The sequence below is a fragment of the Nematolebias whitei genome, chromosome 1, assembly GCF_014905685.2.
Source record: "Nematolebias whitei isolate Nwh7 chromosome 1, NemWhi1, whole genome shotgun sequence".
NCBI lineage: Eukaryota > Metazoa > Chordata > Actinopteri > Cyprinodontiformes > Rivulidae > Nematolebias > Nematolebias whitei.
Window position 1 is genome coordinate 83,730,809 of NC_056498.1, and position 14,294 is coordinate 83,745,102.

General features: G+C 39.4%; 2 protein-coding genes across 2 annotated transcripts in view; one reads left to right on the plus strand and one right to left on the minus strand.

Annotated features, from left to right (window-relative positions):
* LOC119413748 overlaps positions 1–14,294 on the plus strand; it is an 880,117-nt gene that overhangs the window by 517,616 nt on the left and 348,207 nt on the right. The window lies entirely within an intron of this gene.
* Positions 13,598–14,294, minus strand: part of fgf8a (fibroblast growth factor 8a) — a 19,043-nt gene continuing 18,346 nt past the window's right edge. The window contains exon 4 of the mRNA XM_037674265.1: positions 13,598–13,743. Within this exon, the coding sequence (XP_037530193.1) occupies positions 13,598–13,743 (146 nt within the window). The remainder of the gene's footprint in view (positions 13,744–14,294) is intronic.

The following is a 14,294-nucleotide window of genomic DNA, read 5'->3' on the forward strand; positions in this document are numbered from 1 at the left end:
ACCATCCATCCATCCATCCATCCATCCATCCATCCATCCATCCATCCATCCATCTACAATGTTTAGTGAAGTCCATAGTGCAAGTTAAGTTGAGCTTTAATGACACCTAAGAAAAGATTACCAGAATCTGTTCACCTGTTATTGCTAGGGAGAGTGGTGGCGCAGAGGTTAGAAGATGGGCTTGTGATCGGAAAGTCGCAGGTCTACCTCCCGGTATCGTCAATATCAAAATGTGGGTGGAAAAGGTGAAACACCCACACCTCCCTCCACCCTCATTCGCCCCACTCTGGGCCCCCGAGCAAGCTGTTAACCCCCACCATCTGCTCCCTAAACAGGTCTCTCTTGAAAATGAGTTCTCGTGGCTCAATGAGACTATCTGTATAAATAAAGGGCAAAAAAAAAATGTTCCAGGATGAAGTCTTCAGACTTCAGAGAAACAATTGCCTAATAGTTCAAAACTGTACTTCACAAAGTCATTCCAGTGAAATTACGACGACTGGTAGATTCATAGGGAGCAATAATATACACATTTTTATGAATTGAGCACAAAACTTTATGATTTAAAGCCAAACTTAAACAGAATGTTTTCAAATCTACAGCTGCTTGTAAAAGCTAAGTTTCTGATGATGATTGTCATTACAAAACAAAAGTTAAGACATTTTAAAACACCTTTATAGTTAACAGCTATACTGAAATGATACATCGATGGGTTTAGGGCAGAGAAGGTACCAGGAAACCTAAACAAGAACAATAACATCCCACCACTGACAGGCTCTGTTAAGCGACCAGACTGTGGGTCTGCTGCTATTATTTTGCTGGAGATTCACCTGAAACACACACACAGCATATGTATTACTAAACAATATCTAATTGACATTTACATACTTTTACGCTCGACTTTTTTCATATGTATGGCCCACTATAGCAGATTAGCATTAGCTTACCATCACACGTCGTCTAGCTCACATCTTTATGGCTTCCCACACTCTCCTGTACTTCTCCAGTCTTTCGCCTCACTGCCCGCAGCCTTTTCTGGGTCTCTTCTCTTTGATGTATGGCAAAAAGCCACAGACAGAGCAAACATTTGTTCAACAAAGCTACGATATTCCCCATTTTTGTTGCGCATCTTTTCAGCGTCTTCTTCTTCTTCTGACATGTTTAGTGGTGGCTAGTAGATAGCTTAATGGAGTACTACCACCACCAGTCGATAAGCTGCATTGGACTCTGAACCCGCCCATTAGAACCGATACTGAAGTATAATGGAAAACCAACATGTACCGTGGTGAATCGAGTTGAGCAGAGTTGAACCGTGCTGAACAGGTACTATGGAAAAGGGCCATAAGTAGTGTATAGATCTTGTTAAGAGCCCTCCTGTTATCAGACCTGCATTCCAAAATCTTAGCCACATAATGTTTAGAGGGGTACAAAGAAAACAATCAGTTAGACCTCACAAAATGTCTCAGCTGCAGATATCTAAAAAACTGTGACTTGTGAGTATTAAATTTCTGTACCAGCTGTTCAAAAGAGGCAAATCTACCATCAACATAGAGATCACACAGTAAATGTACTCCCCTCAAGACCCAGGTGTCAAAAACTGTATCAGCTACTGAGGGAGTAAACATATGTTTATTTGACACAAGCGCTAAAACAGTAACTCTGTAGAGTTAAATACTGATTACAAATCGTAACCGCCCAGCTCACAATTGGATTAGAAGTGTAGGTTGAAAATGATTGTTTAAAGGGCAGCCGAGGGCAGAGTAATGCAGAAGGAGAACTGAATTTAATTGAGGCTCTTTCCAAGGTCATCCAACTATAAGAGGTGTCCTATACCCAACCAAAATAGAAGAGCTCTGATATTAGGTGTCCAGTAATAGCACATTAAGTTAGGAGATGACATGCCTCCAAGTCTGCGAGCCAGATGTAAGACCCTCTTGGCAATCTGTGGATGCTTTTTATTCCAAATAAATGCTGATAACTGGCTATTCAGATTGGTAAAGAAGGATTTAGTAAGGAAGATTGGCAGATTCTGAAAAAGGTATAGAAATGTAGGTAGAATATTCATTTTTACAGAGTTTATTCTGCCCCCTAACGTATGAGGCAGGGATTGCCATCTAGCAATAAACTGTTTAAGGCTTGCCATGAGAGGTAGATAATTGGTTTTATAGAGGTTCTTATGATCTTGAGTTACCCAGATCCATCCATCCATCCATCCATCCATCCATCCATCCATCCATCCATCCATCCATCCATCCATCCATCCATCCATCCATCCATCCATCCATCCATCCATCCATCCATCCATTATCTTTACCCGCTTATTCCATTTTGGGTCACGGGGGTCGGTGGTGCCCATGTCCAGCAATCACTGTGCGAGGGGCGGGGTACACCCTGGACGGGTCGCAAGTCCTACCCAGATCCCAAGTCACTTAAATTTTCTAAAACTAATTTTAAAGGGTATGGTGTCCAAGATTTTCTTTTCTATAGAGGTCACAGGCATCAGCTTGCTCTTTTGAAGGTTGACCTTATACCCAGATATTTCTCCAACTTTTTGAAACAAAGTAAGTAATTCAGGGATAATGGTAAGGGAGTCTGATATATACAAAAGTATGTTGTCCGCATATAAAGGAACTTTGTGCTCTGTATCAAGTTGATTCATATCTTTAATGATGGAGCTTTGCTACTAATCTCCAGCCAATGGTTCTACTGCCAACACAAATAAACGTGGTGAAAGCGAGCACCCCTGTCTGGTACTCCACTGCAGTTCGAAATAGTAAGATATGTTACAGTAGTGCAGATCGCCGCCATTGGGGAGGTCTCAGCCTCACCTCTGATATGAATTTGGGACCAAATTTAAATAACTTTAAAGTCTCAAAGAGGTAGCCCCACTCCACCCAGTCAAATGCTTTCTCAACATCTAATGAAATAATGACTTCACAGGTGTGCTTGGGTGGACTAGGAGTGCAAACACATCAAGCAGCCACCTAACACTGAGGAAATCCCGACAGGTTTTAACAAAGTCTTTCTGGTCAGGCAGGATGATTGTGGGGACCACCCGCTCAAGTTCTTTTGCCAGGACCTTTGCAAGGATTTTAACATCAGTATTTAAAAGAGAGATACGTAGGTCTGTATGAGCCACAATTTAGAGGGTCTTTGTCTTTCTTAGGTATCAGCGAGATTACAGCTTGACACATGGACAGTGGCAATGTCTGTGCAGCAAGTGACTCCTCAAACACGGACCTTAAGAAGGGTGAGAGTAGACTTGAAAATTTCTTAAAACACTCAGATGGGAAGCCATCTGGTCCAGGGGAATTCCCATTTTGCGTATTGTTGATTGTGGAGTTTATCTCAGCTACAGAGAACTCCCTCTCCAAGTCCCCAACAAGATCAGGATTCACTGAAGGAAGCTCAAGATCGACAAAAGTTCTATATTTCTGAAACATTAGCTAATGCCTCAGTTGTATACAGTGACTGATAAAATTTACTAAAACATATTAATTTTAGCCTTGTCGTGTCATGCAGCTCCCTGTTCACTGTTTATTGCTGCAACAGTTTAGTTGGCTGACTGTCACCACACTGATGTGCGAGCAAACACCCAGCCTTTTCACTGTCTACATTTAGAGATTAAATATTCTGCTTGCTAAGAAGACAAAGTATTAAATTCAGTTTGAAGTAACAAATGTTTTTTCATTACATCTTGTGAGGAAGAGTGGCTATATTCTCTGTCTAATTGTAGTATCTCATCCGTTAACTGTCTTACAGCCGTACCAACCCTTTCCTTTTTTTTGTTTGTTTGCGCAGTAGGAAATTATTTGACCCCTCAGGTAGGCCTTTAAAGCCTTCCAGACAGTACAGAGTGGCATTCCTGGTGTTTAGTTAGCTTCAAGAAAGCCATGCCCAGAAAAGAAGAAAATTTAAATTTCAGATGTAAGAAAAAAAAAAAAAAAAAAACTTGCTAATTGAAAAGAGTCCGGTCCTGTGATTTATTTTGATTTGTTTTGATCCTCACCACCCATCGCTGGAATAATATTTTTCTTGATGTATTCCATCGCTTTAATTGAGTTGACAAACATTTTGTCCGTCCCTCCATGTGTTATGCAAAGCCGTGCCCAGAAAAAAAAAGACCATTCCGGACCCCCGGTTGGTTCTGCAGGAGCCAATTTGCCTCTTTGAACGCTGCTTGTGCAATCACCACTCTTGGGGCGTATTCAGCTGCGATTAATGTTTGATTCTTTGAAGTGGATCGGGCCACCGCTGCATGCCCACTGTAGTATTTCCACACGTTCTTGATGGTAATGAAGCCTGGCCACGATAACTCTGGATCCTCCATTCAAGCTTCTTCTGCTTGGTGTCCAGTACACGTAGTCGATCAGTGACTATTTGTCCAGTTTTAGGGCCTCCATTAGCATTTTAGCTATCACCGTAGATGAGCATTCACTCGCCGATTCACGAAGTCCAATAATTGTAATTGTATTGTCGCATCTCATATGCCCCTCCATGGATTCAAACTCTGTTTTAAAGCCATCAACCTCACTCCTTAACTCCATCACTGTCCCACGCAGCTTCTCCATCTCAGAGTACAAGGACAGACAGTTCTCAGCAGGGCTTAATTTGAACCGGATCCTGCCGAAACAAAATCCAGGAACTCTCTTATTTTGTCAGGGTGCGTTCCAGCACCTGTTTGCTTGGATCTGGTAACTCTCAGACTTACTAATAATAATGAAGTCATCAACAAATATGACTGCCTTGAACAAATAAAACTTATGTAAACTGATTTTGGGAGCCATGCTTGAACCGTGTTGCTCTCCTCTGCTGCTGAGATGACAAATGAATAAGTCTGACACCTCCGCTGCTGTTTTTATGACGCTCTGGACGCTCGTCACCCACAGCACGCCTGTGACGAAGAGTATAAAGTCAAAGCGAGAGTGATACCTGCTCCTCTTTTCCTCTTTCGCAGTGACAAAATTTTTTAGTTTTATCATAGAGTTTTTCAAAGCACAATTTTAATGTTTTTTTGTGTGTGTAAATACAGAAGTAATGTTTAATAAATGTTAGGACTCTATTTGTTGCTAAAAAAATATATTTTATGTCATTAAACAACGTGTCAGGTTCTTCTCTTCTGAACATGTGCAGTGAAATAAAAGTCCACACAACTTCTTGGATGACGCCTTCTCGTCGATTTTTACATGAATCAAAACACGCTCTATCTTTTATACTAGTTGATAAAGTGTAGTGTACAGTAACAGAGTGCCTGGAGGGTTTGCATGTGGAGTCGGACAGTGAATTCAGCGGAGAAGAGTCAGCTCCAAACCGTCAAAAAAAAAAGCGCGGGGGGGGGGGGGGTGTTAAGATGTGAGTGTTTACAAATGTAGGTGGACCTGATGTTTAACAACCTGTTAAAATCACCAACATGCAGGACATCGCATCTATTCAAAATTTTCTGGGGGAGAACTCCAGGATCCTCCCAGCCGGTCCGCCCCGCTATTTGTGTTCCGGCATCGATCAGTTTACAAATTAAACCCTGGCTCTCAGTCTCCGTGACATCCAGTTTAACTTGGTCCAACTCTGCTCTGAGGCTGGCAGTGGTGTTAGCAAGCTCAGCTCGGACCGCCTTCAATTCACATAGGTCATATACAGGTCCTTCTCAAAAAATTAGCATATTGTGATAAAGGTCATTATTTTCCATAATGTAATGAAAAAAATGAAACTTTCATATATTTCAGATTCATTGCACACCAACTGAAATATTTCAGGTCTTTAATTGTTTTAATACTGATGATTATGGCATACAGCTCATGAAAACCCAAAATGCCTGTCCCAAAAAAATAGCATATCATGAAAAGGTTCTCTAAACAAGCTATTAACCTAACCATCTGAATCAACGACGTAACTCTAAACACCTGCAAAAGATTCCTGAGGCTTTTAAAAACTCCCAGCCTTGTTCATTACTCAAAACCACAATCAGGGGTAAGACTGCCGACCTGACTGCTGTCCAGAAGGCCATCATTGACACCCTCAAGCAAGAGGGTAAGACACAGAAAGACATTGCTGAACGAATAGGCTGTTCCCAGAGTGCTGTATCAAGGCACCTCAGTGGGAAGTCTGTGGGAAGGGAAAAGTGTGGCAGAAAACGCTGCACAATGAGAAGAGGTGACCGGACCATGAGGAGGATTGTGGAGAAGGACCGATTCCAGACCTTGGGGGACCTGCGGAAGCAGTGGACTGAGTCTGGAGTAGAAACATCCAGAGCCACCGTGCACAGGCGTGTGCAGGAAATGGGCTACAGGTGCCGCAATCCCCAGGTCAAGCCACTTTTGAACAAGAGACTGCGTCAGAAGCATCTCACCTGGGACTGCTGCTGAGTGGTCCAAAGTTATGTTCTCTGATTACAGTAAATTTTGCATTTCCTTTGGAAATCAAGGTCCCAGAGTCTGGAGGAAGAGAAGAGACACAGAATTCTCATTGCTTGAGGTCCAGTGTCAAGTTTCCACAGTCACTGGGGTGTCATGTCAGCTGCTGGTGTTGGTCCACTGTGTTTTATCAAGCACAGGGTAAATGCAGCTAGCTGTCAGGAGATTTTGGAGCACTTCATGCTTCCATCTGCTGAAAAGCTTTATGGAGATGAAGATTTCATTTTTCAGCATGACCTGGCACCTGCTCACAGTGCCAAAACCACTGGTAAATGGTTTACTGACCATGGTATTACTGTGCTCAATTGGCCTGCCAACTCTCCTGACCTGAACCCCATAGAGAACCTGTGGGATATTGTGAAGAGAAAGTTGAGAGACACAAGACCCAACACTCTGGATGAGCTTAAGGCCGCTATCGAAGCATCCTGGGCCTCCATAACACCTCAGCAGTGCCACAGGCTGATTGCCTCCATGCCACGCCGCATTAAAGCAGTCATTCATGCAAAAGGATTCCCGACCAAGTATTGAGTGCATAACTGAACATGATTATTTGAAGGTTGGTGTTTTTTGTATTAAAAACACTTGTCTTTCATTAGTGGGATGAAATATGCTAATTTTTTGGGACAGGCATTTTGGGTTTTCATGAGCTGTATGCCATAATCATCAGTATTAAAACAATTAAAGACCTGAAATATTTCAGTTGGTGTGCAATGAATCTGAAATATATGAAAGTTTCATTTTTATCATTACATTATGGAAAATAATGACCTTTATCACAATATGCTACTTTTTTGAGAAGGACCTGTACAAGTTTGTTGATTCAGTTATGCAGCAACACCAGTCTAAAAGAGATAAAATCCAGCTTGAAGGCAGCGAGGATATAATCATAAAAAGCAGTTTTTCAGCAGGGCCAATGGGAGCTCAGCCAAAACGCAGCTCACATGTTCGCCGCCATGTTGGTCCAGTAAGTTTGTGTTTGTGTTTAACTGAAATACACCTTGACATAAATGACAACTATCCATCCATGCATTATCTTTACCCACTTCTTCCTTTTTGGGATCACAGTGGTGTCCAAGTCCAGCAATCACTGAGAGGCAGGGGACACCCTGGACAGGTCTCCAGTCCATCACAGGGACACAGATACATTCATCCATCCATCCATTATCTTTACCCGCTTATTCCATTTTGGGTCAAGGGGGTCGCTGGTGCCCATGTCCAGCAATGACTGTGCGAGGGGCGGGGTACACCCTGGACAGGTTGCAAGTCCATCACAGGGCCACATAGAGACAAACGAGACAAACAACCATTCACTCTCTCACTCACACCTAGGGACAATTTAGAGTTACCAATCAGCCTAACATGCATGTTTTTGGTCTGTGGGAGGAAACTGGAGTACCTGGAAAAAACCCACGCATGCACAGAGAGAGCATGCAAACTCCACCCAGAAAGGCCCCCAGACCGGGACCCGAACCAGGGACCTGCTCGATGAGAGGCAGCAGCTCTACCAGTTGCGCCACCGTGCTGCCCGCTTAAAGGGATCCATATTGCTCAGTTTCATGTCAAAGATTTAGACTAAGTTCAACCTATTTTTTTAAGGATTTGTAGTCGTTTTACTCCAACATTGAAAATAGCATTATACTGTCTCATGTAATGTCTCATATTGTCTCACTCAGTATGTGTTAAGGATGACTCAACTCTTTCCACATCGAATTTCAGCTCAATAAATGTAGAAGTGACAGGGTTAAAGTCGTATTTGGGTTAGGTAATGTCTATTATTTTCAGCTGACTCCAAAAGTTAATTAGTTGTTATACATCCAATGATTGGATGGGACCCTGTGTACAAAATTTTATTCTACCTTATGTACCACGTTTGATGCAAATGACAATAAAGAACCTTGCACGTGATTGCTTTCAATTTAAAAAAGAAGATAAAATCCATCCAGTTGCTCAAAAAATGTTTTGTTACCAGACAGCACCAAAGTTTGTGTTGTGAATTACTCTCAGCTACTACCACACCAAATATTAGCTCAATATCAGTAAAACTGCCTGAGCTACAGCTGTGTCGGTGTTTTCTAAGGTCAGTTGGCTGTGCAGCCATCTCTAACAGGGTTGACTCCAAAAGTTGTTCAGCTGTTGCGGTTTATTCAATACTTGTGTCTTGGAAATTATATTAAAATCTGATCTGGAGTTCATGAAATATTTATGAAATATTTCTGGTACAAACATTAGTGCTCTGGTTATCTTTTGGAGATTTATTTTAGCTACTCCCACACCAAATTATAAATCAATACCTGCACAGATGACAAATAAGTTTTTAAGCACAATTAGATGTGACAACCATCTTGGAAGGTTGGCTCCAAATGTTTGTCATTTAAGGAAACCTAATGAATATTTACTGAATGTTTCATTAAAATTAGTCCAGCACTTCATAAAATATTTTAGTTTCAGACGGACTTTAGGCAGCAGATGATTATTAAATGAAAACTTATATTGTACCGACTAAACAAATAGCCTCATCAATCAATATATAATGTGTATTCATGATTGACTACTGTTTATACAAATACAAATAAACCACTGTTTTTATTTTTAAGTTTCCAAAATATGTTGTTAAGAAGCGGGTAAATATGATGGGTGGATGGATGGATGGATGGATGGATGGATGGATGGATGGATGGATGGATGTTGTTACAAATCCCCAACTTTGGAAACCAATGCTTTCGAGAACTGCAAAGCTCAAGTAGATAAGAATCTTAAAGATGTGTCACCTTCTGGTGGAAATCTCAAATGAAAACTAGAGAAACTGCATTTCCTGTGAAAAAGCTTATTGCTTGCTGATAAACAGCTGAACTTAGCTAAAAACATGCTGAAATGTAGCTAAAATTACAGAACAAGACTTAATTAGCAGAGAAGAAAGCAGGCAGAAAACATTTTTACTGAGTTAGGTTTAAATTAACAAATTATCACAAAAATTAGGAAATTAGCTAAAAAAAATCATCTGAAATTAGCCCCCCAAAAATAGCTGAAAAGTAGCTGAAATGAAGAATGAAGCTTGAACTACCAGAAGAAAGTGGAAAGAGCTGAAATGAGCTAAAAATATGGAATTAGCTGAAAAAGCTAAAATTAGCATAAAACAGCTAAATAGTTGCTGAAATAGCAGAAATAACTGAAACTAGCAGAAAAAGCTGAAAAGAGCATCACAAGCTAAAATTAGCATAAAGAAGTTAATTACCGGTAGGTTAAAAGTAGCAGAAATTACCACAAAAAAAATTTGAATTTTTCTCAAAACAGCTGGAATTAGCTAAAAATGCTAAAAAGCTAGTTGAAAAGGTAGAACAAGCTTAAATTAGCACAAGAACGCAGAAAAACACGTTTGCCCAATTATGCTGAAAGAAGTAGAAATTAGCAAACACTAGTGGAAATTATCTGAAAACAGCTAAAAATTAACAACAAAATAAACAGCTGAAAAGTAGCTAAAATATCAGAAAGAAGCTTAAATTACCAGAAGGGAGTGGAGAGAGCACACTTTGATTGAAGGCTATTTGAGTGCAATAAATGTGGAATTTCATGAAAAAACTAAAATTAGCATAACAACAGCTAAATAGTAGCTGAACAAGCAGAAAAAGCTGAAACTTGCAGAAATAAGATGACCAGAGTATAAAAGTTGAAATTAGCATCAAAAGTTAGAAGATGCACAAAAATGTTTTAGTTAGCAGAAATAATCTGAAAAAAGCACAAAACAGCTGAAATTAGCTGGAAGCAGCTTAAAAAAGTTCAAATTTGCACAAGAAAGCTGAAAGGCGCTGAAGCAGAACAAAAAGTGAAAAGAGCAGTAAAAGCTTGTGAACAGATCTAAAGATCTGAAGGAGCTCAATTCATTTTCTATGAGGAAAAAAATGGCAGAAAAGATTAAATGTTTCAAAAAGCCAATGTTGCACCAGTACCAAAAGTCACAGCAGGATTGTCCTGAAGGAGCTGAACGTTTATGATTTGTTGAAATATCACAAAAGTTGTGAAATGAGAGCAATGCCAAAAAAATGTACAGAATAATTTAGAATAGGAAACTTGGATGTCAACAGTGTGAAGCATTCACACAACTAACTGGAATCCCTCACAGCCTGTCACTAACCTAATGTAAAATGGGCCAAATCGAACAACCTTCAATTTTTTAAACTAGTGTCAAAATAATCATGGACCAATAATAAATGTGCGTACATCCTTAAACACACATTGTTCATTTACATAAATGCACACACACCGGGGCTGAGTTCGACTGTAACCGGCCTGGTGGCTTCAGGCAGATGGTATTCGAGGCAGGGTGCTTGGGTGGGTGGAGGGTAAGGGGTGGGGGGCTGTGTATTAGCAATCACAGTGAAAGCAGCGTGCTAAGCCTTAACGGACATCACACACGTCTAAAGACACATCCAGCCCAGAACTTTTGAGTAGCGATCATCGTGTGAAAGTAAAGTCTGCCCAACATTTGTTTCTGAATGTCTCATGATAACGCAGTTCATTTGATCCTCACTATGTTTCCTCACATCCCTAATGCTTCCATTAAAATCTGTAAATATACATTTAAAGATCATTTCAGTCAGGTTTGAAATCTTTAAGTTGATCCTCCGAACAGGTGCAACAGTTCACTGCAGACTACGTTGGGTCAAAACACTTTTAGAAACTGGATCATTTTTTCCACTATATTAGTTTATTTTAGGATTAGTTTTGCTGACATCACAAATGTACTTAATATAAATATTTATTATTATTAACTCATGAGGTTCATGTTATTTTGTAGTCAAATGTATTTTCTTCTCTAGAACTGTGTGGCTTGTTAAGACCAGAGAAGGGCTGGTGCAAAAAAAACAAAAAAACGATCCACACGAAGGGAGAGAGACCAAAAATTAAAAAAACCTAAAGAAAAACTGTGCTTGTTCGTTTATTATACAAATCACAAATACAAAATACACTTTTTTACACTTTTAACCGATCAATTTGGTGAAATAAATTTGCTGGTTTACAGTTTTATTGCTTAGATGAAGTGTTTTCATTAGTTTCCCACATTTGTGCTCTTTTATTAATTTTTGTAAATTACTTTGGCCTGATCCATCGTAAAAGTATTTCCTAAACAGGAGGGTTTTATCCAGTAAAATATAAAAGTATTTTTTTTAATATAATACACCACAGGAAGTGTTAAGTATACCAAAATGATTTTCACACGTCGCCTTGAAGTATCCTTGATGTTAGGTCAGCCCATGTGTTTCAAATTTTTATTATTTTTGTGTTTTTGCAAAAGTAATCTCTCCTGCTCCTCCTTTAGTTCGGTGTGGTTTTATACACTAAAAATAATAAGTGTCAAAATGACGTACACAGAATCAATTTACTTGAAAAGAAAGGTGATTTCTTTGTTTCTTGAAAAGTAAACATTTGTAAGAGACGAGGCCAACAGTGATGATATGTTCATTCACCTGACAGGAGACATCACCGTGGTTTTCTTAAATCTTTAACAATACTTTAATATTTCAGAATCAGTCAGAATGAGCTTTATTGTCACTGAACAGTTAAGTGCAGCGAGCTAACGTTCTGTACAGCTGACCTAAAGATGGACGACGGTGTACAGGGGCTGCAGCTTCTAAGAAGCGCCGCCCTTATTACGTAGATAGAAAATGGGAAAACACATAAGGAGAGTTATATAAAAAAGATCTCTCACATCGTGTCCTTAACAGAGGAATCAAAAAAGTCTACAACAGCAAACAACATAGATAGACACAATACAAACCGTCTTTTTCTGCCTATAAGTCAGTTTTTTACATAATTTGCAAGTCCTGCGACTTATACACCAAAGCAACGTATTTATGGATTTTTTTCATAAAGAGCAGAGCATCTTTATTTATATATCAAATTTACATATTTTTACTTTTATGAGACAAAACTGTGGAGAAAAGTGGGCATGTACATTCCCACATGCATTCATGTACTTTTACTACCTCAACATAAATGGATCTGACAATAAAACAGGCTAAGTGCTCACGAAAACAGCTCCATATTTTGTTCTGAGATGTTAAATGAAACAATGATGGACACTGTAACAAGTCTTACTGGTAACCATGACAGTTATAAGCCTGCCACTCCCAAAAACATGTTTCCCTAATCAGTTTAAGTCAGGGGTCTGCAACCTGCGGCTCTGGGCCCACATGTGGCTCTTTGGTCCCTCTCTTTCAAGCTTTGACCAAAACTAAAATAAAACTGAATTTTATTTCATTTATTACCAACAATGTAAACGACTAGTTTTGGCAGATTTCCTGTTATTTTCAAATATGTGAAGGATAGTACAAATACACAGCGTAAGGCATGTGGAGTACATCATGCTAGTAGTTTGTTAGCCACTTTAAGTCATCTTCCAGTCTCTCAGCTGATCTTTCCCTCAAAACCACCAGAATGTTCTGGAATATCTTTAAGACAAGCTGCTGAGAAGTAAAATGCTGAGTAACTTTGATAACACTAAGAATAAAATACAAAAAACAAAAAACAAAGTAAACGAAAGTATTTATTTTTCTTTAAAATGTAATTGGATATCCAACCAACTGGCCTAATTTTATTGTCTTTAACTTTATGATTTTAGTAGGAAACTTAATCCACAATTAAGAGAACTCACATCGGCCTGCAGAGTTCAGTGTTTTAATTTTTGTAAAATTGTTACAAATTATATATTTTTTCTTATTTCACCCCCACTGGCTGGAAAAGCCATCTCCAACAAACCTGTAGTGGCCCACGGGCCACCAGTTAAGAGTTGCTGCAGGTTTTGCAGTTCCAGTCTCATAATTAGTAAACAAAGTGTGAAAAATGGCTCTTTTTATCGCAAACGTTGCAGATCCCTGATTTAAGTAAATAAATCAAATGGCTAATTTGAGAAAATACTATTTTATAAGTGATAAATAAAGAGATTGTTTCATCTCATGGTAAGAGAACAGAGCCTGTCAGCTGCCTCACTAAATTTGGATAAAATCAAGTTCAGTCATTTTATCCAGAAAGTTTTTGACTAATTATTAGGTCTTGTGTCAACCTTTGTTCTCATCTGTTTGACCCTGAGGTTTTCTATTAGTCTGTAGAACAAACACTTCGTCCTCGCCGACCTCCGTGTGCTGTCCTGCTACAACCGTTGACATTTTGACCCGAGCTATAAGTCAGCCTGCTGTTCACCTCAGCTTCAGCTGGGTACGGAGCTTTGTCCTCACCTTGCCAATGAGCTTCCCCCTCTTATTCATGCAGATGTAGAGGCCCGTCACAGCACCCTTGATGCGCACTCGACTCCCAAACGTATCGGTCTCAACGACGAGTTTAGCTAAAATCATAATAAATTAAAAAATGTTAGAAAACGACCAAAGAAACCTTCTTCTTATTTAATATTTTTGTGCAGTTAAACATTGCATACCCAGTACATTCATAGACAAAAGATCATGTTAAAATGAATAAAGCAAATTAAAAAAACAAACCCCGAAAATCAAAAAAGTTAAGAGCAGACATCGAATAGATCTGTTTGTGCAAAGGCTTTTTTCTTGCACACAAGTAAAACCTGGAATCAGACAAAGTGAAATACTTGCAAAATGATAAAACCACGTGTGTGTGCGTGCGTGCATGTGTGCGTGCATGTGTGTGTGTGAATTCCATTTTCTTAAACTGCAGAGACCTCACACATTTAGCTGCACATTTTTCTCCGAACTCTGAAACATTTTGTTAAAAGGTTGAGAAAACTGACTGTTTGTGGCTTCATAATGATTATACTGTTTACACTTTATAAATGACTAATAAATACTTGAAGAGCAGTGATTCTGGTGCTTTTGACAAATAAATAAAAATGTGAAGTTACTGAAGTGCCAATATAACATTGTGGAA